Below are 24,669 nucleotides of genomic sequence, written 5' to 3' on the forward strand. Positions count from 1 at the left end.
TTTGTATATATATCTTCCCGTGGTTTTCATTGATCACATTTTCCTTGATGGCACTTCTAATATTTGTAAATAACTCATTTATCGCTGGATTCGTGCCCTTACTCGACGCCAATACTATCCAGTTATGCAAGAAATACCCGGGAATTCTTATGGTGGCCAAAGATGGCTAGGGTCATTTGCAGTTATTATATTTTCCCCGACAGCTGGTAGACTCTTACGCTTCTATCGAAGCGAGCATTGATTAATATTCATTATAGGCTACTTCTTACATAACCATTACTTGCTATCGTTTACAATTTTTACCATTCTATAGGATTACTATCAATTATCCCTCTTTTAAAGATGGAAATGATATCAAAATCTTCACTGGAGTCATTTTCCAATGAAGTGAGAGAAATATTTATATCTCCTGACGTCATAATGACGTTTTTTTTCTTGTACTGATCGTAGGTTCATGTAAAGGAATTGTAGGGGCTTTCTTATTTATTTTTCTGAGAGACTTGGGCGCATCAAAATTACTGATGGGAACGACCCTTATCGTGACTTGCTTAGCTGAAGTTCCATGTTTGGTTTGGTCGATTGCACAGTAAGATCATTTTACAATTATATATATAAAAAAAAAATTATAAAAAAAATACTTTTAGAAATTCTCAATGTTCCAATTCCCTACATGAGACTAAATTGCCAGTGAACAAATTTGGAAACGCGTAATGATATGCATCGCTAGACTAATCAGAGAAACGAGGGTTATAGCAAAGGATATACTGGTATAATAATGAACGGCGCATATATATACTGTAATAAGATTAATGTATAACCTTGTACGAAGCTTGCAACGGCCGGCATACACAAGTGATGTAATCTGCAGATATAAAGCATACATTTAATTGAAACAAAATTCAACTGGTTGCAAACTATACCTTACGGGGAAGGTGTTTTACATATCAACGCGTAACATCTGCATTCAACGACAGTTCTTTGTGATGTTCTTCATTAAGCATAAGTGTATAACAGCCGCATCGGGGAATTCGTTGATTTGAGTCTTAATTCACTTGATAGTCGATTCGAAAGACGACATTTCTAGAACACCACAATGGATGAAAAAACTCAGATTTTGTTAGGTAAGAGATTCATTTTGTCTGTTTTTATTGTAGTTGTTATTGCGTAATTACTGCGTTTTTTGTTTTGTAATGTACTGTCATGATGCCGGTTCACTTCTAAAAATATCCTCATCTATAAATGAGGCTCAGCCTGTATGAAATAAGAGAATCTAGCCATCACTTGTATTTATCTTTTATATTATTCGATACATGTGACGAATCCTCCTCCCTCAAAATATTGTAAAAAAAAACAATCAACCCAGAAAAAGGGGACTAACTTCATACTGTATTCATGTTCCTTCAAGGTTACAATAGTATATATAAATATATATATATATATATATTTATATATATATATATATATATATATGTATATATATATATATATATATATATTTCGATTGTTGTATTGGAACAGAACATCAAGAAGACGGAGACCAGAGAAGATGGTATTCGGTGGACAGGACATTTCTACCTGTTAAAATGGTTTACTTTATTTACATTGCATGTAAGTATATGTTAAAAGTATATGTTAAATATACTGCAGCTCGGCAATAGGGATTTTGGACGTCCAGAAGCTATACGCTTAGTTTAACGAAAAGAAATGTTTGTAATGGTCTTTTATAGTACTTGTTAATGAATGGATTTGACTGTATACTTCTTTGTGAAATATTTTAGACAAGCCAAATGGGGGCGGGTTGCTGTTTTATCGTCCTCACCATACCAGCTCAGTGCCTCAATTAAGTTTGACATATTTTCTATCAGGCTACAGAATATCGACGACCGGAAATTATCATATTTTCTGCATGGCTGTAGGGTCGGGAAGGTTTTCATCTGTTATTCCGTTCCATACATGCCTTTGCAACCATACCATTCCAATATATAAGTGTAAGCCTCTGCGCAATGTATACTATGTATTTACGCTTACAAAGGTTGAAGCACGCCTTCAATTAAAGTACTCCAAAATTATGTCTCCCGTTTGCTTCACACCGCTCTACCCCTACCCCCCCCCCCACTCCCATTATAAAAGGGAAATGCATTTCGTGAAATCTGTCCAGAAACTGTATGACACTTATAGGACTAACTATATGCCTTTTGTGATTGCATTCACATTTCTTATAATTGATAAAACTGTTCATCCCCATCCCACCCCAACCCCCCCCCCTCCCACAAGCACCATCAACAACATGAAGAAGATAAAGGTTTTTAATTGCAATGATGTGTTAATGCTCGTCTTTCGTTCGTTCGTTCGTTCGTTCTTTCTTATTTCTTTTCTTTAGCATTGGCCGTGGTGCGACCTTATGTTCCTGTTTTTATGTTCGAGCTAGGTATGAATGCTTTCCAGGTTGGAATTCTTCGCTGTTTGGAACCGCTGACGAGTTTCTTGACGAGCCCAGTCTGGGGATCGATCGCTGATAGATTCAATGTTCATCGTATCTTGATGGTCTTCACTGCAGTGGGCTCGTCCCTTTGTATTCCACTTATGCTATTAGTACCACCTGTCGACTATTTTGAACCAATCTTTTTTAACGAATCTGATTGGAGGAACCAGTCACGTGTTCACCATGTCAAAGAGAACCCAATCCAAGGTTACCATGACGATATCTTCCCGTGGTTTTCACTAACCACATTTTGCTTGATGGCACTTCTAATGTTTGTAAATAACTCATTTATCGCTGGATTCGTTCCCTTACTAGACGCCAATACTATCCAGTTATGCAAGAAATACCCGGGGAATTCTTACGGTGGCCAAAGATGGCTAGGGGCCTTTGCAGTTATTATATTTTCACCGATAGCTGGGTTAATGGTAGACTCTTACGCTTCTATTCAAGCGAGCATTGGTTACGATTCATTATACTTCTTACAAAACCATTACTTGTTATCGTTTACAATGGTTACCCTTCTCGGATTACTATCAATTATCCCTCTTTTAAAGATGGAAATGATATCAAAATCTTCACCGGAGTCATTTTCCAATGAAGTGAGAGAAATATTTAAATCTCCTGACGTCATGATGACGTTTATTCTTGTACTGATCGTAGGTTCATGTAAAGGAATTGTAGGGGCTTTCTTATTTATTTTTCTGAGAGACTTGGGTGCATCAAAATTACTGATGGGGACGACCCTTATCGTGACTTGCTTAACCGAAGTTCCATGTTTGGTATGGTCGAAAAAAGTCATTGACAAGTTTGGTTGTCCAGCAATATTTTGCTTGGGTTTGTTTGCTTACGTCATTCGGTTACTCGGTTATTCGGTCATCACTGAACCGTGGCAGGTTCTCCCTATTGAGACGTTACATGGCATTTGCTACGGACTACTTTGGGCTAATTGTACAGAATATGCAAACCGGATTGCACCTGACGGAATGGCCGCCACTCTACAGTCCATCATGCATGCTACCAAGGCAGGTGTTGGTAAGTTATGTGTTAAAACTGCACGATATGCGGTTAGGAATTAATACGGTTTGCATAACTCATGCACGATATGAATGTTTGAGTTGGAATTTATCTACCCGCGCACTGTATACCAAAGTATTGATTTGTTACATCATACGTCACAAAATGACTCTTAAAAGTAATTTATGTTCAAGATTCTTCCAATTTGTTTTCACCAGAAATATTGGCAATGTCGTTTTTCCTACCGGTTTCTTTTGGCGACCCATCAAATTTGTTTTGCGACCCCCAAGTCTGAATAAAACTCGTATCACCAACCATTCGCTGCAATATTTAGTATATTTAGTAATTCAACCATTATTAAACTTACTTTACGTTAGCTTTTTTTTTTTGTTAAATAAATATGCCGAATTATTTGACCTATTTCATATTTAATATTTTTCTTCTTCTTATTTACTCCATGTAGGTGAAATGCTAGGCGTGATCTTAGGGGGTCTGCTCTATGAAAGAAATGGTGCTCGGGTAATGTTTCAGACTTCCGCATTGGTTGCTGCCGTCACTCTTGTTGCATATTCAATACATTTATTTGTATTTTATAGAAATGACGCTAGTGGACCTCGAACTGTGAAGCGAGACTGGAAGATAGTAAACCAAAGTTAACTTCCTCACGGAAGATTATCCTCGTTGTTACTTTGTTTCGCATGTAACGACATTTAATATTAAAGAATATATATATGTGTAGTTTGTTTGTTTCATTTCATCTTGTGAAGTATAATACAAAGTATAGATAACCTCGTAAATTGTTCGACGAAAAGTCCATGAAAAGATGGACAGTCATTAAGCTCTTACAAATTCTACCCGCTTGGAACCTTTTTGTGGATGAAGAAACTCTTAAAGCGTCTTGACGGAACTTTCATCAAGAACTAAAGAGCAGCGAGAAGTTTTAAAGCGATAGTAAAGAAACTATCGCTGCACATTATAACTATATCAGCATCTTGATTTTTTTTTCTACAAGGAACTAAGTAAAGAAATATATGCCATGACAAGTTCGTCATGTAATTGGTGGTGAACATGTGGCGAAGTGGTAATAAAGTGGCCCTATATGCTGAGATATACATTCTCGTCCGTCGAATGGGGACGTTATAAAATGGCGGTTCAGTGAGCAGGTCCTGTAATGAGTGATGTGACAATGAAGAACCTAGCATAAATTAGGGCGTAGGCTACACTAATATAAGTCAGGCATAGGTCTATAGCCTTTATTATTGCAAACTTTACATATCAATATTGCAAAAAGCTGAAGATTGCATCCAGAATACACATCGGTGTCGGGTGTATAGTACACCGACCGAGGTGTTTAATTTACTTGTATATCTCCATCGAGGGATATCCTACACCGACAGTTCTTATTATTTTTATTGTCTAGGACTGTATCAACTAACTAACTGAATGGTTTCGATGAATATATACCTAGAATAAACCAGCAGTCCTTTACTCAACGGCAAACTTATAAGATAGTATAATTAAGTCAGCCTCAACCTTGAACTCCTTTAAAAATAGATACAAAAAAATCTATATTGTCAAATTATCAATGCCAAAACTAATTTCTTACTTCCAGTTTTTACTGTATTGATTTGCGACAAATTCATTTTCTTCTTCTTCTTTTTTCATATTATTTAATTTTTTTTTTGGAGTTTGTTTCCTTTCACCAATTTTCTCTCCAGTATATGTATATATTTATTATATTCAAATGGGGAAAACATTCTATAAGCATTGCGCTTCTTTTTTTCTCTTTTTCCATGCATTTGTATAGCTTAAATATTGTATATAAATTAACATGATGAATGTTTTTTCTTCTTTGTACCTGTCTCTCTTAATTGTATTGTATATCAAAATATTCGTTTATACTTTGTTAAACATTCATGTTGTGTACAAAATTGCTGGAAATAAATTATTGTGAGTGTCATTTTCATTGTCAAACGTCTGAAAGAAATATGAAAACAAACTAGTCTATGGCACCCGTTTGTTGTCTATGGCACGCATATAACTCACGCGGGACTCACGTGGATACCACATGTTTTTTTTTTTTGGTCTATAGTTACCGGTATAAAACCCTACATACTACCTACTGCATGGGGAACACAATATGGCATCCCTTGGTTAACCCACACTAATGTGCCCATTTAAAAACCCACATGGGACTCAATCAGCCATCCCACAGTATCACCACACATTTGAAACAATGGGACCCACATGGATACAAACACTAATTTACCCACTTTTAGCTTCCTTAAAACACAGAAAGGGCCTGGATGTATATTGCATGGTATACTTACATTACTATTGCTCATGCACATCCCATATTGTGCCTACTGTGGAAGTCTACCGGGCATATGTTGGTTAAATCACACTAATTTGACCATGTAAAAAAACGAAATGGGACCAAAGTCAGTCATCCCAGAATTAACCACATTACTTCACCCAAATACTACCCATACTGCACATCAGCGAGAATGCCGAAATAAGACCTTCCGTGGTTAGCCCACGCCCAAGTTAACACCATGTTCTCCACGTAACAAATGGGGCCCACAAGGTTATAATGGCTGGAATTATTTTGAATTACGTGTAATGGCCGAAATGATACTTTTTTATTCTAATTCAAATTTGTGTCTATTTCATTTTCCAATCTGTAATTTCATAATGCCATTACGTTCTGGAACCGTTTGCTTCCTCTTTATTTTTTAAGATAGAATGTTAATGGTGTTGACCACTGAAAACAATGCTATCATTAGGTCATGTGAAGGAGCTTCAGCCTAAGATTCATCGTTTGTCAGCTCAATTACAGAAAATAAGCATACTGAATTAAGAAAAGCATAAAAAAATAAACATATGTGGCTCGAAGTTATCAAGACAACCAGCCATGTACGTCTCCGGATTGTAAATAAGAGGTGCGCCACCACTTTCTTTTGGAATTCCAGGCGTGTTGCCCTGGTTACTGTATTCAACGTTAAGACCTGAGTCGAGACGTCCGAATTTTTCCGAAAGGTTGGTGACAGTCATATTTGTACACAGAAGGAAGTGAAGAAACTTAAAGTGCTCCAAAATGTCAAAAGAAGGACGTCCAGATGTTCCTGAATTGGAAATTCTGTCAGTTATTGGATTTTACGGTAAGTATTTACTTCATGATGGTTTGAGACGGTCATTTGATGGCTCAATGTGTTGCTCTTAGCTCGATAGGATAATGGTTAGGCCTAACTTAGCTACATTAGCCGGATAGCCTAACAATACTCTAGCCTAGGTAACGCAATACCACAACAATGTGAACCATCCATTTCTTTCTTTTTTTGCCAAAATCTCAGTTAAATAGGAAGCGCCTGTGTTGTCCAATGGGGTGAGGATGCCCGCACACCAACATACATCACAGACTGCTCAATTAGCTGTAATTAGGTGTGACAGGTACTTGGCCTAGGGCCTACTGTTTTTAAAAACTGCTTCATTTGTTATATTATTCCTTTTCAGGTTGTATGGTTGTTCCAACATACATGTTACATAGTTAATAGAAACAGCAGTGTCCGTTGTAGTCTAGAAGAAGGTGTTTTCCTTCATGGCAGAAACCACCAATTGATATGTTTTTTGTATGGCAGAAATTTTTACTACTAACCTAGTAGGATGGTGACTTCGAAGTTCGCCCACTTAAGACTTAAAACACCCCAAAACTAAATCTTCTGGTATAAATCATTTGAAAATATACTTCATATGGTGAGAGAATTTTGTTATAGTACGATACACAGCCAAACTTTCTTTCCTGCAAACTGTTTTCACGTTGTTTTCCAAGAAGATTCTTCGTGATTGTGGAACTGGTATTTCTTGCTAGAGTATTGCGAAGTTCGGACACGCAACCTACAGTGTGGCGCTGGTAAAAATTGGTGGCGCTGTTGCTCTTTCAGTAATTATAACAGACTTCATAGATCTTCGTCATTTTATTGACAAATATGTAAGTAATTTCTTGCACACGGGTCATTTTGGAGAGAAAATAACTGTAGCTTCGTACTTTTTGGTGAAATTTGGCTCTTCCTGTAGGTTTTCATGGTGAAAATCGTGTATTTCTTAGGGTGCCCGAACTTCGCAGTATGGCGAACTTCGCAATACTGACTATACTAACTACTGCTAACAACTGCAGCCAAGGCATTTGACAAACAATGCAAATTTGCCACAGTAAATCATGGCCTATTCTAATTGAAAAACTGTTTTTGTTGATTCCATTATTGTATGACACATAATCACATGTAAGGTTGCATCTGTGGCTAGTTTTTATTTAAATGTTTATTTGTTTTCCTTTCCATTAGGTTCAGTTTATGCAGGTCTAAAGGTCCATCCAGATCGAGAGCATTTCATTTACCCATTGGGGAATACAGTCATTGTTGAACACATTACCTCTCACAGGCAATACTTTCTGACTGGTCATACTAATGATGTATCATGTATTGCAGTGTCCAACAGTGGCAAGTACCTTGCATCTGGACAGATAACCCATATGGGTTTTAAGGTGAGAGCCTCCCATGTTGTCTAACTACTTAAATATGCTGGTAATAGTTGTGCAAGCAGCAATAATGGAGAAAAAGTCTCTAGTTGTGAAGTAATATTGTATTGGCTGCCTATTGATGAAAGTGAATGCTTTAGACTGAACATTATAGATGACAGCTATTTAAATCAGCTTTTTGTTTCATTAAATAAACATGGTAAACCAAGTCTACTGAAAATTTCTCTAAATAGCATTGCAACTTTATCATACTACAATTATCCTATCTTTCCAAATTTTATCATCAAAATAAATTTGAAAAATTCAACCAGGTACTGTCACACCAGTACAGGATTAAGCACATTTAAAAAGTATCCTAAAAAGGCTCATAAATATTCAACATTTACATCACAATGAAATGAGATCTGACAAGTCAATATCCTGAATTTTGGAATGGAATAGCATTGAAACATTCATCAAAATTAGTTCAAAATACTACTTTAAGATGGGGCATGTCAAAACTTTTCAGTAAATGAGAGTAACTTATTCTCTCTCTATATCCTGCTAGTTGTTTAAGTTGAAAAGGTTGCTTTTAACTCCTTCATTTCTTTTGAATGAAATGTTCAGTACTGTACTTCCCAGTATTCTTATTGTGTATTTGATGTAAGTTTTCCTTCATATGTTGGAAAGAAGCATACCATATTGTCAGAATATAATACAGTTTTAAAGCAGCATCTATCTAACTGCACTGAAAGATAAACAGAAATGCTGGTGGTATCACTGTACATATGTGTCTTTTGTGTTCAATTAAAATCTGTGAACATATTAAGTTGTATGATTTTTTCTGCTGTAGAGTCACAAACACCTCCAACTGACTAATTTTCCCCTTTTTCTTATCTTGCGTTTGTTACATTTGTGTCATTATCAGGTGCTTGTGGCCTTTATGAGATGAGAACTGAATATTGTTACTACTAAAAAATTCATCTGTAACTATTGAGAAGTTTGATAGGCTCAGGGAGTGGAGGAAGGGGGGCATGGGGGGGGGGAGTGGCAGCAGGAGGTTGGTTCATAATCTGTTGTACCCTCCTTCCCCTGGTGGTCCTAACTATACAGTACAACATGAAAAAGTTATTACCACTTGACAGAGCATATTCGCATCAGAATCAATTCCTAGTGCAGAAAGTTTTTTTTACATGATTAATCTGGTTATTAAGGGACTTCCATATTTTGCAGTCAATCAAGAGCCACAAGTTTGCTAAAACTTGATTATGGTCACACACTCTCTAAAATTTGTATAATACTGGTAGTATCAACCAATTTTCATATTTTAAGGTAAAGAACATTCACAGCTTCTGATTGGGTACTATATAGACTTAATAAGTCTTTATGCATACTTGATTGAAAAGATGCTAAACCTTGACAGTAAAATAAAATATTAGCCACCCTTTCCAAACCGTTACCTGAAATTAACATATGCGCTCATTGAAAGTCCATTTTTCAGGTTTTTGATACTATTTCAGTTAAAAAATATATTGTCTCTCATTCCTCAGGCTGACGTCATCATCTGGGATTATTCCAACAAAGAGTTATACTGCAGATTAACTCTGCATAAGGTCAAAGTTCAGTCTCTAGCATTCTCCCCCAAGGACACTTTCCTGGTTTCTTTAGGAGGTCAGGATGATGGCAGTATTGTAGTATGGGATGTCAAATCCAAGGAAGCCGTGTGCGGCGCCCCCGCTGCCGTCAAGAGCGCCGGGACGACCTACTGCGTCGCTTACTGCAACAATGACGACTTTAAGTTTGTCAGTGGCGGAGAGTAAGTAACATGTAATTACTGGAATTCCAAAACGTACAATAGTTTATTTCATGGATTCTTCTGGATACTTGCAGGGACTAATTTAGTGGTCACATTTTGGGTAGGATTTTGCAGGAATATGTATTTTATTTCTCATAAAATACTGAAAATGAAATACTTTCGTGTACAATAAAAAAGGTATGCATATTTGTAGTTGCACAGCTTTTAACGATTTGACATCGGATAAAATTTTGCCTGACTTGACGACATGATCATTGGTACCATCAGACAACTGTAGAGATATGAATAGTCATATACTACTACATAGAGCCTATTGCACAGCAGGAGGGGTCGTATAACTTTTCGTATAACTCATTTAATTAAACCACCTGAATAGGCTAACAGTTTGAACATTTAAAGGAAATAACTACTAGTCTTTTCTAAGAGGCCTACTTATTACATGTGTAAATAATGTTTGTGTTATGAGCTGCAGGGAGGGTCAGGTGGGAGGGGTGATAGAAAGGGAGGGGGGAACAGAACAAAAAGGATTTGCATGAATAATATAAGAACTTTGGCTTCACAGCTGAATTTATGTGTGTGTAGATATTTGAACAGTTTTGTTCCTAGCGAAAATTTATGATTCAGGTGTACAGTTCAACACACACAGTACCTTTCTCTTATGACACATGTTAAAGAAACAAATAGTGATGTCTTATGTTTCATTTCGTCCTCAGTGGCACCATCAGAGTTTGGACACTTGACCTCAAGAACCGAAAGATTCCTGCAGTGGACTGTAACATGGGCCAGTTGAAGAGAATTGTGAAGTGTATAGAGGTAACCTGCTTTGTTGCCTTGTCTTCTTTCTTATATTTACCTGTTTCAGCCATCAGTAAAACTGGAACATCAGAGATTTCAGTTGTCTTTGTTTAAAGTGACAACTGAAGTGGGTCACAAGATGCTCCATACCCTGAAATGATATTAGAGCTTTTTCAAATGCTTTTGTGCAGACAAAAACTTTCATGAAGTACCACTTAAGTAGACTTTTCGATATAAAGTTGTATATTTAACTTGATACAAGTTACACTTTAAACCTGACAGTTTTCCAGTTAGTTTCCCATTTCTAACAATAATTGGCATTTTTTTTTTGTAGTAACTGTTTGATGGTCGGATGGTTGGGGGTGAAGGGAGGACATAACAGGCATGACTGCAAAAGGTTAATAGTTTATGTAATCATAAGTATTGACATATATTTTGCATCCTGCATTTTTTCTCACATTTCTGTTTTTAACTTCTCTTGTTTTAGGTGGCTGAAGATGACAGTTATTTCTATTGTGGTACCACCAGTGGAGATGTATTAAAGATGAACATAAAAAATCACATTCTGAGCTTCTTTGGACCAGAGAAGGATAAGTTCAGCATGGGAGTGACATCTCTGGCTCTGGTGAAGACCGGAGCAATCCTCATCGGTGGGGGTGACGGCACCGTAGCCATATGTAAAGGAGACAAGTTCAAAAGAATGAAGTAAGTCTACGGGTGGCTTCTAACCGATTCTAGTTTGGTATGTCAGATTGTAAACGTTAAGATTGCCAGTAACCACAAGCACTTGAAAAAAACCACTTTCATTGCATGTCAATTTGCTATAGTTTACAACAGTTGTCATAAGCTACACACCCTTTATTGTGCTAAAGTAAGGGTGGTAAAATAAGGATGCTAAAGTAAGGATAGAAGGTTTCTGTGAAAATTTGCTGAAATTACAAACAATCCATGAACGTTAAATTCCTTTCATAATTAATAAAAGTAATAGTAAACGTTTTCAAATTGAATGGAAAGGGATAACAAAAACATATCTTTTAGCTTGCTTTTGAAAAGATACGACTACTCAAATTGAAGAGAAATTTGGAGTTGAATACACTGACTGATCATATTTTTTGATACTCATGAATACATATTTTGAAGGGGTTCTGTGAATTGAGTTATATACATGTTTCTAGAACCTTCGAGATATGAATGTGATGACAATATTTTCAAATAAATTAATTAGGTAACTCCTTAGACATGCTTGTTATGGTTCTTTTTTGCAGATCTGCTAAAGTTAAAGGAGCTAGTGCCATTACATCTCTTGCATTAAGAGGAAATGGACATCAGGTACATATATAGCATTTTTTATCCATATTCAGTTAGGCATTTTACAAACATTAACAATGTCAGAATATCTTCTGTGCTGTCATGATGCTATCCATGCAAAGATATGAATAAATAATAAGAAACAAAGAAAGTTTCCTAAATAATAAAGAAACTGCAGGCAACATATATTTCAATATACTTCAATATACTACCAAGTTTGCTAAATAGTTTTTCATTCATGTTTAGTAACTGTTCAGTTAGCTTTTCATTATAACCTCCCAATATACATTCATCCATTGTTGAGATATTTAATCATGTAATTTGTACCTGGTTCTTGTACTCAAAAAGTTGAGTCAACAAAGAGATTTGCATAGCAGGTGATTGGTAGATTGTTTCTAGTGTCTGTTCTGACATTACCCATGTTGCAGTGATAAAAAATTCAGTTTTCAATTGTTGTGTATGCAAATATGTGATACAGACTATCCAAAGGATTCAATCACGACACTTTCACAGTAAAACTTTGTGTTTACAATTTTCATATCAACTTTGAGACTAAACTTGCTTAATTTTGCCTTTTTATTATATGAAAACCAAAACTATTAAGACTGTTAATTAAAAAATTGTTACATGTAACAGTTCCACGGGTGTAGTAACTTGCACGGTATGCATAATGTTAGCTTTTGCTACGCCTCACTTGAAAAATGATCACCAGCATATATCTCTTTGTTGGTTGTTGTTTATTTCTTTACTCATACTTTAACCTTTTTTATTATTAACTAAAGTTAATTAATTGGTTTGTTTCCAGTTTTTTGTTGGAGCAGCCAACTCTCAAGTCTACCTTTTCAACTTTGCTGAATTCACCCACGAAATCCTCTCCACGTGCCACGCGGCGGCCGTCAACGACATCGTCTTCCCAGCGTAAGTCATCGCATGTTTATGAAAACAAACAAAAAACATGATATATATCAGAAATGCTAGAATGTAGAATAATTGGTCACTTATAATTCTTCACTTTTAAGTTGAAGATTCAAGAGGCAATTTTAATGCTACCTAGCAATTTAATCTCCATGAGAATAATTAAAGGGTCTTAACAACCAGGTAAGTACTTTTGAAAACTCTTTGGAGAGATTAGTACGCTGACATTGAGGTCAAATTTATTCATGACATCTATTTATGTTGAGAAATTGATGAGAAATTTAAAATTAAGAAAATTAAAGAAGTTTAAAATTTTACTGGGAAAAGAGTTACAAAGATAACATGAAATGGAAAGGATAAATCTTTCCTGTCTGTATCTGGTGTGATTTGAAAAGGAGACTAACATATGTGTTGCTTGATTTGGCAATACAAAGTTTCATAAGCATAGTAATAATAATAATGGTGATTATGGATTATGGTGACTGCACGTGATGTATCTCAACATGTCAATCATCACCGAAATCGGGATTTGGAATATGTTAATGAGCTAAATCGATGATATGTCAATTTAAATAAGTATATGTCAATTTGAGTTGCTAAAAACTGGTATAAGTCCAAGGAAATTGACTTCTACCGACTTAATTCGACATATCATCGATTTAAACTGGTATGTGTCGATTTAAACTGGTATAAGTCGAATTAAATTGGTATATGTCGATTTAAAATGACATATACCTATTTAATTTGACATATCATCAATTTAAACTAGTATATGTCGATTTGAATTGGTATAAGTCGAATTAAATTGGTATATGTCGATTTAAAATGACATATACCTATTTAATTTGACATATCATCAATTTAAACTAGTATATGTCGATTTGAATTGGTATATGTCAAATTAAAATTGGTATATTTCAATTTAAATCGATGATATGTCGAATTAAACTGGTATATCTCGATTTAAATGGGTAGAAGTAAATTTAAGCTGCTGGAAACTGGTATAAGTTGAAGGAAATTGGTATATGTCGATTTAAATCGGTATAAGTCGATTCCCCACGATTTGAGACTGATGGCCGGCCATAGCTCAAGGCATAACTGGAAAGACATAGCTGGAATAAATGCCCCTCAGTTTGTCTCAATAGTTTGTCCCGAATGGATCATTTCAGTCTGTGTCACTACTTTACAAATGTTATGAATATTTCAATTGAGGTTGAAAGTAATAGTCAAAATAGTCAAATATGATCTATTCATCACTGCTCTCGTGTATTGTCTCTCCGTATTAATTTCAACTTTCATGGAGTACATGAATGTCCCGATAATATCAATTGTTTGTACTATTTGTCTCCCCAAAAGAGAATCATCCGAGCTATTTGCAACCTGCTCCAGGAATGACATAAGGATATGGAATGCTGGAACGGGAAAGGAGTTGTTGAGGATCTCTGTCCCTAACATGACCTGCCATGCTATCGATTTTATGCGCAATGGGAAATGTATCGTCTCAGGTAAGCCCTCCTAATATTTGTACATTACCACATGTGACAGGTGGGGATAAGTTCGGAGCCTATCGCACAGACGAACAACTGAAGGTGATCCTATTGTGCTCTCTTTCAGCGAAATGTTTGTGTTTGACTAATTTAACATATCAATTACAAAATAGCAACATAGTTTTGGTAATCCTAGTTCAGTTTACCCTCCTAATAATCAATGTAGATTGCCAGCCAGGGCAACATGCGGTATTTTTGCTTGTTACTTGATGTTGAGTGTGTTACCTATAACTTCATACTTTGATTCCTCAGATGATATCATATTCAGTATAACCATAGTTCATACTCAAAAGGGCACTGAATCTTCTCAGTTTGTCGGCAATCTCCCTGCATGCTGCAGTAGATCACAATTTAATACTCAGATGATAACTCAGTAAATGTTTGATGAACTTAAAGCGGTATGTATTGCCATTTATGACCCCCTTAATAAGTACAATAATAAATAGAAATTCAATAATTAATCATCCTTATAAGAGGTTTGAACAAGAACAACTTAATTGGAGCAAGAAGGGAGGGAAGGGGTGTTGGGGGGTGCGGTTGTTCATATGATGGGCCTTTTTACAGTTTGTGTTTGCTCATTTGACTTTAACGATACTGAAACGGGACAATAATTGTCTTTTCTTACTACTAACCTTTATTGATGAGTAATATGACACCATGGCAGTAGGAGAGGAATAGGCTAGATGGTTTTGCCCTCTTGTAACATTGTCACTGAATATGCTTCAATTACATTCACTTGATCTCTTTCAGCTTGGGATGATAACAAGCTCCGAGCCTTCTTCCCCGAGTCTGGTAAACTGATGTACATGATCGAGGATGCACATAACAAAGAGGTCACAGCCATTGCTACCACCTCCGACTGTAAACGCATCATAAGTGGAGGAGGAGAAGGCCAGGTCAGTTCACGAATCGATTAAAACAGGTCACATAAGTGGCCCCACTCATAAGTAGTCATATTTTGCCTTATAGTACTGCTGAAGATTAATTGCATACCTGACAAGATATTTTTATATATTTTTATTCTTGGTCTATGTGTCATGTTGGAAACTGGTCAGTGAAATCTGTTAATCATTGAACACACTGATTGAATGCTTTGAGGGTTTTTCTTAGAAACTGTTTTCTTAAAATTTCTCTGCTCTTTCAAACTTTGTTTATAATTCCTCAGTTAGTTCTTAATTTGAGGATATATTTGTATTTGTTAAAAATGAAACACTCTGTGATTTATATTTCATCCGTATCCTCATGAACTTGATTATGTCTGTCTGTTACACTGGCAGGTACGTGTATGGGAAGTGTCTCGTAACCGTCAGAGTCTTGTTGAGGCTATGAAGGAGCACAAGGGCGCAGTCTCTTGCATCAAGGTTCGTAAGAACGATCAGGAATGTATCAGCGCCAGTGAAGATGGCACATGTATCATATGGGACCTCCAGTAAGTACTATTAACAGTTGGTGTGTTTCATTAATAATCTTATATTGTGACCTTAATCTTAAGTCTCTCTGTGCCAGAAGGCACACAAGTCCCGGACATCATTCTTCCACTGGGTTCGGTTTGCAGCTGCGTGGAGTGCAGAGTTCCATGTACTCCAGCCTGCGCAGTTCCGCTCCACCTCCACCATTCGTCGCCACGTGGTTTTCAGGCGGCCTCTTTTCCTTCTTCCTTCAGGTGTCCATCCGAGGGCCACAGCACAGTCATCGTTTTTGTCTTTCCTCAGCACATGGCCGATCCATTTCCATCTCCGTCTCCTCACCTCCTCGCTGATCTTCTCTGCCCCTGCCATCTCTAGAACGGTCTTATTTGAGACGTGCTGTTGCCATCTGATCTTGTAAATCCTCCTTAGACACTTGGTCTGGAAGATGTCCTCCAAATTGACGCAGGGCGTGTTGTACTGACTACACTCTCCACAGGTGTAGATATGATGAAAATGCAACCAATATATCTTTGTTCTAAAGACATATTCTGACCACAACTAGCTGGTTTAAACGTCATGGGATTGTCAGTTTTGCTAGCTTTTGAGTGTGTACAAGAACCTCACTCACTCTCCAAGAAAATAAGTCTATAACAGACAATTCACATTAAGTACTGTGCTGTTTTCTTTTTAATGTTTTTATACCTATTGGTCACTTCTCATTTTTTTTCTTTCAGGCGCTTTGTTCGTAATCAAGTGATCTTTGCTAATACACTGTTTAAATGTGTATGCTACCATCCAGATGAACATCAGGTTATTACTAGTGGAACAGACAGGAAGGTAATTATCCAATCAAGCTTGGTTAAATTCTCAAGTAATTTAATAATTTCAAAATATTGACTTAAAAGAAGTCTTCTTGTGTTGCAATTTGTTTCACAACTTTATGAAGCTCCTTACAACACAGAATAAAAAGTAGAGGTATATTCTGAACAACTTTCAACTTGTGCGTTTCCTTTACTTGGCCGAGTTTGCTGTAATCATGTTTGTGCCTTAAACATTCGTCTCACATCAATAGTAAACTGAGATGATTGTAGTAGCAAACTTGTATGGATGCACCGATAGTGCTATGTCTGTGAAAACTGGATTGCTATAAGATTTTATTATTTCTGTGGGAGGCGGAGGGGAATTAGACTCTTACCCAGAAGGACGTCACATCACTAACACATCACTAGCTTAAATAACAGTTACAGACACTGCAAGAACAATCTCAACGCAGACCTTTTGATAAAGTAATTTCATATTTGCTGTTGGTTTCATATCCAGAATGTTTGAAGTGTTAATCTCAGTAACTTTTACAGGGTTGAACCACACTAGTAGATTAAGTAAACCTTGCATGCCATATGCTGTACAAGAGGGCTTATTTTTGTTTATTTAATTGAGAATGAATAATTAAAAACTTCATTTCATGTCAACGTTGTGAGTAGTGCTCCTGAAAACACGCTGACATATAAAAGCCACTCATGTGTGAAAAACATAAGAAAGCATTCCTCCCATAGAATTTTGCCAATTCTTTGGTTAATTTATCCAGGACTTTTGTTAACTTTGTCAGGGCATGTACCATACAGATAACCTTAAGTACTCTTGACTTTTGCAGACATTTTGACTTTCATGTAATAAACACTGGTCTGTTTTTGGCAAAATTTCAGATCGGCTACTGGGAAACATACAACGCTGCTGCAATCCGTGAAGTGGATGGTTCGATGTCGGGATCCATAAACGGCATGGATATGGCACCAGACGGTCAATGTTTTGTAACCGGCGGCGATGACAAACTCATCAAAGTCTGGAACTACAAAGAGGGGAAAGTGACCAGCATCGGCAAAGGACACAGCGGGTTCATCAACAGATTGCGGGTCTGTCCACAACAGAAATTAATCGTCAGTGTCAGCAAAGACGGGGCTATTATCTGCTGGAAGTATCCAGTCTGTTGAAAAAATGTCAAAATATGTAACGAGAACACTCCCCCATAAATGAGCAAAGAAAGAAATGTTTTGTGCCTTTCAGCAAAAAAATCTGTTAAAACAAAAATAAAATGCAACTATTGGAGAATATTTTCAATTAAGTTTTTTTTTAATTTAATCTCATTAGAAATAATATCCCCAGTTTGGGAAAGGGTCATAAATTGCCTTTTATATTTCATAACAATTTAACAAACAGTGATAGCTTTTCATATATCTGAACGTCCGTCCACTTGGAGCCATTCCATTTCTATTTTTTCTACCAGAAACACCTTGAAGCATTATCTCGTGTTCAATAAAAAATTTAAAACCATAAAGTAGCCAGTTTAAGTAAAGTTAAGCCTTTTTTCCTTTGTCATACCTTTCTGACAGCATCAAATCATATAAAATATGTGAGCTTTTAACCAATTTCACCAATGCCTTCTAAAAAGCACAGAGAAGCTTGTTCCGTTGATTTTGTTCATTTCTTGATGCTCCAAACCCCAAATCTCATAACAAAGTACATTTTAAGATTTTGCTTGTTAAGTTTCATTTCAAATAATGCAGGGAAATTCCCAAGTAATGAGTTTCTAGAAGTTGGGTTTTTGTATGTGATTAAACCTACATAGTATAATATGGTACAAAAAACTTTGTCAAAATGGGTTTGTTCATTACTAATGATTTAATGTTCACTTGTTGCAAAAACCTTGGATGGTGTCACTTTTTGATCAATTTACAATCTCATTTTGAGTAATATTCTGCGGGTTTGGTAAACACTTTCAAAATCTGTAATACTCTGTAATGTTGATTTGGTAAAACCTTCCCACTCTTTTTTAGCCCATAACCCCCCCCCCCCCCTCCCCCTCCATCTCCCATTTGCCAAAAAGCAATAGAGCAATATTGATTTTGACAAAATCTAGCTTCCCACATACTGCACTTCGGTCCTAGGGGTCTTCAAAAACAATACCTTTTAGAATAATGTTATATTCCTGTTTTGTCAAATCTTGTTTTATTTCATTTCTTGCACAAATAGTAGTGTTTTACTCTATGCTACATATGTACAGCTTTCCTACCAAATATTACAATTTAAAAATGTAAGATCAGCTTTATGATAACTTGAACTCATTGCTGTATTTTTTTCATTTTTTTATTTATTTTTCACATTCAACAAAGAGTCAAGCGTTACTAAAAGATAATACGAATAACACTAAAAAAAATTTGTCACAATTTCTACCAGAGCCTTCTTTGACTAAATTGTATGTGTATATCATAATAAAGATTTTTGTTGTAAAATTTCAATTTCAGTGTCATTATGAAAGAATGCTATGTTATATTGCTTCAAGTTTTTAACTACCAGCCCTCACTGTTTGGTACAACTTGAACAGTACAGGTTTCCATATTTTGATAGTTGATGGTTTTCACTGGCCGCAGACTTAATGATTTACTTCCACCCCAGGATGTTCACATTGACATAGCAATCTTATCATCCTTGTCATATCAAAATCCTGGGGTATTTTATTCTGCCTAAGGAATAATCTTTCTACTGAAACAAACATGTTACTGTTATCAAATCCTTCTGAAGTACTTTCTGTTTCCATGGGCATGTAACTTACTCCACAATAGGTCAACAATTTGAGTTGGAAGCTTAAAGCAGTCTCCTTGATGAAAAGTATAACCTAAACATTGGAGGAAGAGTGCAAATGTTCATCGAGTATAAAGTCAAAAGTTGAGAATCCCTTAAAGCATCTGTGAGAAATAGTGTGCACTTTAGCAACCCCTGTTTATGATGGAAGTTTGCTACACTCACTTTAAGTGGTAGAAAAACGGAGCAAAGACGAATTATCTCTGTAATAAGACAGCAATTAAACATTGAGGGTTGAGTTTACTTGCAGCTTTGTGGTAACAATTTCATTAAGAATCCTGCCTCTGTGTCTAAGACACAGGCAAGTATCAGAAAGGGCAATTAAATGTACATTGGCATTGTAGAAATAATGCATTTAAGATATCTGTGTATATTTTTCCATTAACATGAGCTTCCATCAAAATCATCCTCATTGCTTGGTTTTTTCCTCCTCGAGGATAACGGCATGGTAGTTGTTTTCAATCCTGCATGCAAAGCCCTCTCCTGTCCATGTTCCGTAGTGAATTGATGGCTTTTGTGGGATGGGTGTTAAAGGTCATCAGTACGTCCCACCACCCCCCCTCCCCCCTAAACTATCTCGTAAACTATTCAACTAATACATGCCTCAGTAGTGCAACACATACTTGTGCACATTCCTAACATCACTTTCATGCCAAGTTATAACTGTTACTGTTTACGACATGGCTTGGTAAAGTTGTTACTGTTATGATAGACTAATTATCAGGTAAACCTTTCTCAAGAGAGAAGAAAATGTTTGTAAGCATTGCTTACAGACTGATCAGTGAATCCTGTGGAAAGTACAGAGTACCAGCTCGTGAGTCAAATTCCTGGTAATATCTATCTTAAACCTGGCTGTCCTGTTTTTTGCTTTTGGACCTTCCACTTTGGCTTGGATTACTTTCCTCCAACAGTATATCTCGCATCCGTTTGTGTCATCATCTCTGTCATGCAGATCTCTCTTGTCAGGTCCTTGACTGCATTTATTCTCATCAGCAAACGTCATCTTAATAGACAGATGGCTTCGTTCGTCATCCCCAGGCTTCGCTTTTGCAGTAGTGTAGGACCAGTTTACCATCACTTCCATAGCACTGTTGTGAGAAAGGCAGAATATATAGAGCATTCAAAGTAGATGGATATCAAAAAGTGGTCACCAATGGTCAAAATTTTAAACCACTATAACTCAACAACATCAAGTGAAAAGTGACATTCCTTAAGATGGAAACTGATCACAACATTGTTATATGTGTGTTACTCGATCTGTAAATGTTTTGACTTAAACTTGTCGCGACATCACTATTACCTCCACAATACGCTACCACGATTCAAGACGATCACCTACATGCAAATGTTTATCACCATCATGCATTGCTAGCTTCCTTACTTGTTTGAATCAGCAGTTAGTTTAAGCATAACAACAGGATACTGTACTTTGGTCCATATCTAGGATAGGTTGAATGTTAGAGACTAAAATATAATTGCATAGATAGGTCCAACTGTCACATTTTACATCTTTTCTGAAATCTGACTTTTCAGGGAGCTTGACACCTTTAAGTTATAATGTGTTTGTTTAATGTGGAACCTGAACAAGAGAAGAGAAGGTGAATGTGCAATTCAAAGTATGAACATGAGGTGTAACATTGCAAAGCTGATAATGTAACATGTACTGGTGTATTATGATGTTAATTCAGATCATTATGAGCCCCTTTTGAAAAGAAAGTGTCATTTTGGAATGATATTTCAACAAGAAGATTGTAATAGCCTAAGTAGAGCTTTGAAGAACAAATGGCCAGATGAAATCACAGACCACCTAAGTAGTCCAGCTGAGTAATAGAAGGGTTATCTCATGTTAAGCCTGCCGCACACTGCCCAACTGATCACGACCCAAAACAACTCCACTGTTGGCTGATCAGTATTTTGACAGCTCTAAGTCATGTCGGCTTCAGTCGAGGAAAAATGAACATGTAGTGCTTGCCCGACTAGCAGCCCGCAGAATGCAGGCATTCACGACAAAAACCATCCAGTCTTAAAGAAATTAACCAATCATGGGTAAGTCATTTTACATGTCATTTAGTTGTCATTTTACATGTCATTTTACATGTCGTTTAGTTGTTAGTCATGGTCATCAAGTTCAGTTGAGCCAACAAAACTCATTTCTGAGGTTAAATTAAGTTGCAGTTGTTATGATGTTAGTGCAATGCATGCAAGACAGACATGACATAGAAAGTTAAACTATGCTACCTCATATAAATTGCTTATCTGTTGGTCGGGTGATGGTGAGAAAGTCTGTTGCACGTACAGAAACTGTAAGGGAAAGAAAAGACAGTTGATAAATAATGGCAGCAAAATATACAAGTCAGTGTGGTGTTGCATACAGAGCTACATGAACAAACTATTGGTACTATTCTCATTGCATTTCAAGGAAGATAGGTCAAATAAATACCCACAATGATTCCACATAATCTGTCTCTGTGACAGGCTAACGTGGCTTTGGACCAACTCAGCAATATACATTCCTGTTAGCAATGACCCTCTCTACATAAATAGGTTTATCATTCTCTGACTGCAATTTCAAGAGAGTAAGCATTTGTAGGTACTCAATGTTAGGGGAGTTTGATTAGAGGGAACTCAATCTGTGATCTGGTTGATTTACACAATATATGTCTATGATGATGTTAATATATATATCACATAGACTTGGCAAAACTATTCACAAGAATAAATCCTATTACAGCTTTCAATGTCCAGAATGATCTGGATGTGACCAAAATTTTTCTGATATGATATCATATCGAATGTAATTTGATCCTCTTCTCGAGTATGGCAATTTTATTTTACTTCATTTAGGCAAGTCATGTTTGCAAACGTCTGACTGGAACATGACAAGATTTGTATCGGTACATAAGAGGGATTCATCACAACGCATTTGATCAATTTTACTAGTTATCTGTTAACGTCTTACACATTAATATCATCAAAGCAATGTTCCTATACAAATACAAACTTTTCCAAGTTCAGGTTCATGGGAAATAACAGTTTTGGTGAGATTTTCAAACAGTCTCGAACTGCGCTGATCTCTGTGCCCCACTAAAAACAACAAGGACTGTGAAAGCTGCATGTTAAGTACAACATTTGGCACCATTCCCTGTCTTGGGACATCCTGTTCGGGGCATCACAGACACATGTACAAACACACAGACACAGCCATATACACGGTGCCGACATGACCACATAGTTACTTGCCAGTCTACAGCATGTAATAAAAAATGTCATTGAACAGAACCTCCCCCCCCCCCAAAAAAAAATGCTTTCTCCAGCTCTTCTTTCAATTCAGTACATCAGTACATGTAATTCATTCATACCACAGATTCTGATGGCTGACAGCGTAGATATTTCTTCAGAAAGTCAATGATGCCACTTATGGTCCTGTCTCCAGGCACAGCCCACTTTTTCTTCTTCAAAATTGGAGCATCGCCTGTAGCCTTCAGCAAAATGTCAACTGCATATAAAAGGAGGAACCAAAATTAACAGTATCTCATAAGTAAAACTCATGAATGTATTTACATTAAAAGTTCTGATAGTACACAACGCACATAACACATGCAGTCCCCTATATCTGCATTTTTGTTCAGTATAGACTGCCTACCTTTTTTTTTGCACAGGGAACTAGTTTGACCCCAGCATGAATGGGCAAAACACCCAGAGTAGGGTTTTGATAGTGTCAGCTATACTGTAGCATGGGAATAATAAAGTTATTTAATGCAGATATACATTGTAATGATCATCTTAGAAATGTATCCAGAAGCAGGAGAGGTGCAGATCCACAGACAATTTGTACACTTCAATCAGAACCATCAATGCAAAGGCAACAGCTTGCAAACAGGCAAAAATATGCCCTAATTTTAAGAAATACTGAAATCGTGCAGGCTGAAATGCGAGACAAAAGATGAGCATAAGGGTAAGTGTTACGAACAGTAGGATGGTGACTTCTAAGTTCGCCCACTTAAGACTTAAAACACCCCAAAACTAAATCTTCTGGTATAAATCATTTGAAAATATACTTCATATGGTGGGAGAATTTTGTTATAGTACGATACACGGCCAAACTTTCTTTCCTGCAAACTGTTTTCACGTTGTTTTCCAAGAAGATTCTTCGTGATTGTGGAACTGGTATTTCTTGCTAGAGTATTGCGAATTTCGGCCACGCAACCTACAGTGTGGCGCTGGTAAAAATTGGTGGCGCTGTTGCTCTTTCAGTAATTATAACAGACTTCATAGATCTTCGTCATTTTATTGACAAATATGTAAGTAATTTCTTGCACACGGGTCATTTTGGAGAGAAAATAACTGTAGCTTCGTACTTTTTGGTGAAATTTGGCTCTTCCTGTATGTTTTCATGGTGAAAATCGTGTATTTCTTAGGGTGCCCGAACTTCGCAGTATGGCGAACTTCGCAATACTGACTATAGTAACTTTACTGTCTGGGGTCCGGCAGTTGGACGAACTGATGTTTACTAGTGCTTTGACATATGCTTTATATTAAAGGTTCAAACCATTCCAAACATACACTAGTACCATAGGCTAAGCCATTCATTCAATGGATATGATATAACTTTAAGGTGTGGTGAGCATAGGAAACTGAGTTAGTGTAACCCTTCCCTAACGGAGTTTCGTTTGGAAAAGGGAGGAACAACAAGCTGTCACCTTCAAGAAATGGAGTGACTTTTAACCACCATATTTCAAATCATATGGCAATCAATCATAGTAACCCTGACTAGGGCCTATAGGTTAGCATATTTTCTTGGCCTAGCCAGGCTAGCCAACCAGTCGAGTCTTCGACAAGTGCGAGGACGATGTGATGAAGTTTTTCTAGACTGAGTACCGTTACAAATACAAGTAACTTCTGCATAGCCTAACAGTTAGACTACACTAGGCTGACGTTAGGCCTAATGTTAAGATGAAATAAAATTAAGAAAGCTCACCTTTGTCCGACTTTGACTGTACAGGACGAGCATTATTTGATGGACTCGTTGGTTCATTTGATGCGGAAATCTCGTCTGGTTGTTGCTCGGAGTCCATTTCGGTCGTGTAGATCAGAGTTCGGTGTTTGTCAATATATTGTTATTAGACTACCTTCCATTGCTCAAAGGTTGTTGGAAACCAGTACGGTAATCGGAAGCTGAAGAGCGACATCATCAACCGGTGTCAGAGTCAATTTTGTCCCATGGAAATAGGTGT

General features: G+C 36.8%; 3 protein-coding genes across 4 annotated transcripts; 2 read left to right on the plus strand and 1 right to left on the minus strand.

Moving 5' to 3' along the window:
• The first annotated feature begins 344 nt into the window (after positions 1-344).
• Positions 345-5,365, plus strand: LOC139959587 (major facilitator superfamily domain-containing protein 6-like). Of its 2 annotated transcripts, none has more exons than XM_071957311.1 (4): positions 345-586; positions 1,519-1,608; positions 2,381-3,514; positions 3,960-5,365. In XM_071957311.1, exons 2-4 carry the CDS (start codon positions 1,584-1,586, stop codon positions 4,151-4,153), a joined length of 1,353 nt encoding a protein of 450 aa, XP_071813412.1. In that variant the 5' UTR covers positions 345-586; positions 1,519-1,583; the 3' UTR covers positions 4,154-5,365. The 2 variants fall into 2 exon arrangements, with proteins under 2 accessions (XP_071813412.1, XP_071813411.1); XM_071957310.1 differs by lacking the exon at positions 345-586 and adding an exon at positions 835-1,121 and having other exon boundaries at positions 3,960-5,364.
• Positions 5,366-6,473: 1,108 nt separating this feature from the next.
• Positions 6,474-19,092, plus strand: LOC139959586 (cilia- and flagella-associated protein 52-like). The gene is made up of 12 exons (XM_071957309.1): positions 6,474-6,657; positions 7,837-8,036; positions 9,560-9,825; positions 10,539-10,638; positions 11,108-11,325; positions 11,886-11,949; positions 12,734-12,846; positions 14,200-14,348; positions 15,141-15,286; positions 15,668-15,819; positions 16,534-16,636; positions 17,503-19,092. The coding sequence occupies exons 1-12, from the start codon at positions 6,594-6,596 to the stop codon at positions 17,785-17,787; spliced, it is 1,860 nt and encodes a 619-aa protein (XP_071813410.1). The 5' UTR covers positions 6,474-6,593; the 3' UTR covers positions 17,788-19,092.
• LOC139959599 (ubiquitin-like protein ATG12) lies at positions 18,775-24,649 on the minus strand. The gene is made up of 4 exons (XM_071957326.1): positions 24,414-24,649; positions 22,795-22,931; positions 21,674-21,736; positions 18,775-20,523 (listed from the first exon to the last, which is right to left on the minus strand). The coding sequence occupies exons 1-4, from the start codon at positions 24,508-24,510 to the stop codon at positions 20,464-20,466; spliced, it is 357 nt and encodes a 118-aa protein (XP_071813427.1). The 5' UTR covers positions 24,511-24,649; the 3' UTR covers positions 18,775-20,463.
• Between the last annotated feature and the right edge of the window lie 20 nt (positions 24,650-24,669).

Source organism: Apostichopus japonicus, chromosome 19 (genome assembly GCF_037975245.1).
Source record: "Apostichopus japonicus isolate 1M-3 chromosome 19, ASM3797524v1, whole genome shotgun sequence".
Classification (NCBI taxonomy): domain Eukaryota; kingdom Metazoa; phylum Echinodermata; class Holothuroidea; order Aspidochirotida; family Stichopodidae; genus Apostichopus; species Apostichopus japonicus.

What these genes read in the sequence shown, in the direction of transcription:
- LOC139959587 (XM_071957310.1), top strand. Translation starts at nt 1,094, where the DNA reads ATGGATGAAAAAACTCAGATTTTGTTAG. An exon ending in AAAAACTCAGATTTTGTTAG is followed by an intron (nt 1,122 to 1,518) that starts GTAAGAGATTCA and finishes GTATTGGAACAG; the next exon opens with AACATCAAGAAGACGGAGAC. An exon ending in TGCTACCAAGGCAGGTGTTG is followed by an intron (nt 3,515 to 3,959) that starts GTAAGTTATGTG and finishes TACTCCATGTAG; the next exon opens with GTGAAATGCTAGGCGTGATC.
- LOC139959586 (XM_071957309.1), top strand. Translation starts at nt 6,594, where the DNA reads ATGTCAAAAGAAGGACGTCCAGATGTTCCTGAATTGGAAATTCTGTCA. An exon ending in TAAGAGGAAATGGACATCAG is followed by an intron (nt 11,950 to 12,733) that starts GTACATATATAG and finishes GTTTGTTTCCAG; the next exon opens with TTTTTTGTTGGAGCAGCCAA. An exon ending in TGGGAAATGTATCGTCTCAG is followed by an intron (nt 14,349 to 15,140) that starts GTAAGCCCTCCT and finishes GATCTCTTTCAG; the next exon opens with CTTGGGATGATAACAAGCTC.
- LOC139959599 (XM_071957326.1), bottom strand. Translation starts at nt 24,510, where the DNA reads ATGGACTCCGAGCAACAACCAGACGAGATTTCCGCATCAAATGAACCA. An exon ending in GTCAGCCATCAGAATCTGTG is followed by an intron (nt 21,737 to 22,794) that starts GTATGAATGAAT and finishes TTTCCCTTACAG; the next exon opens with TTTCTGTACGTGCAACAGAC. An exon ending in AGATAAGCAATTTATATGAG is followed by an intron (nt 20,524 to 21,673) that starts GTAGCATAGTTT and finishes TTCTCACAACAG; the next exon opens with TGCTATGGAAGTGATGGTAA.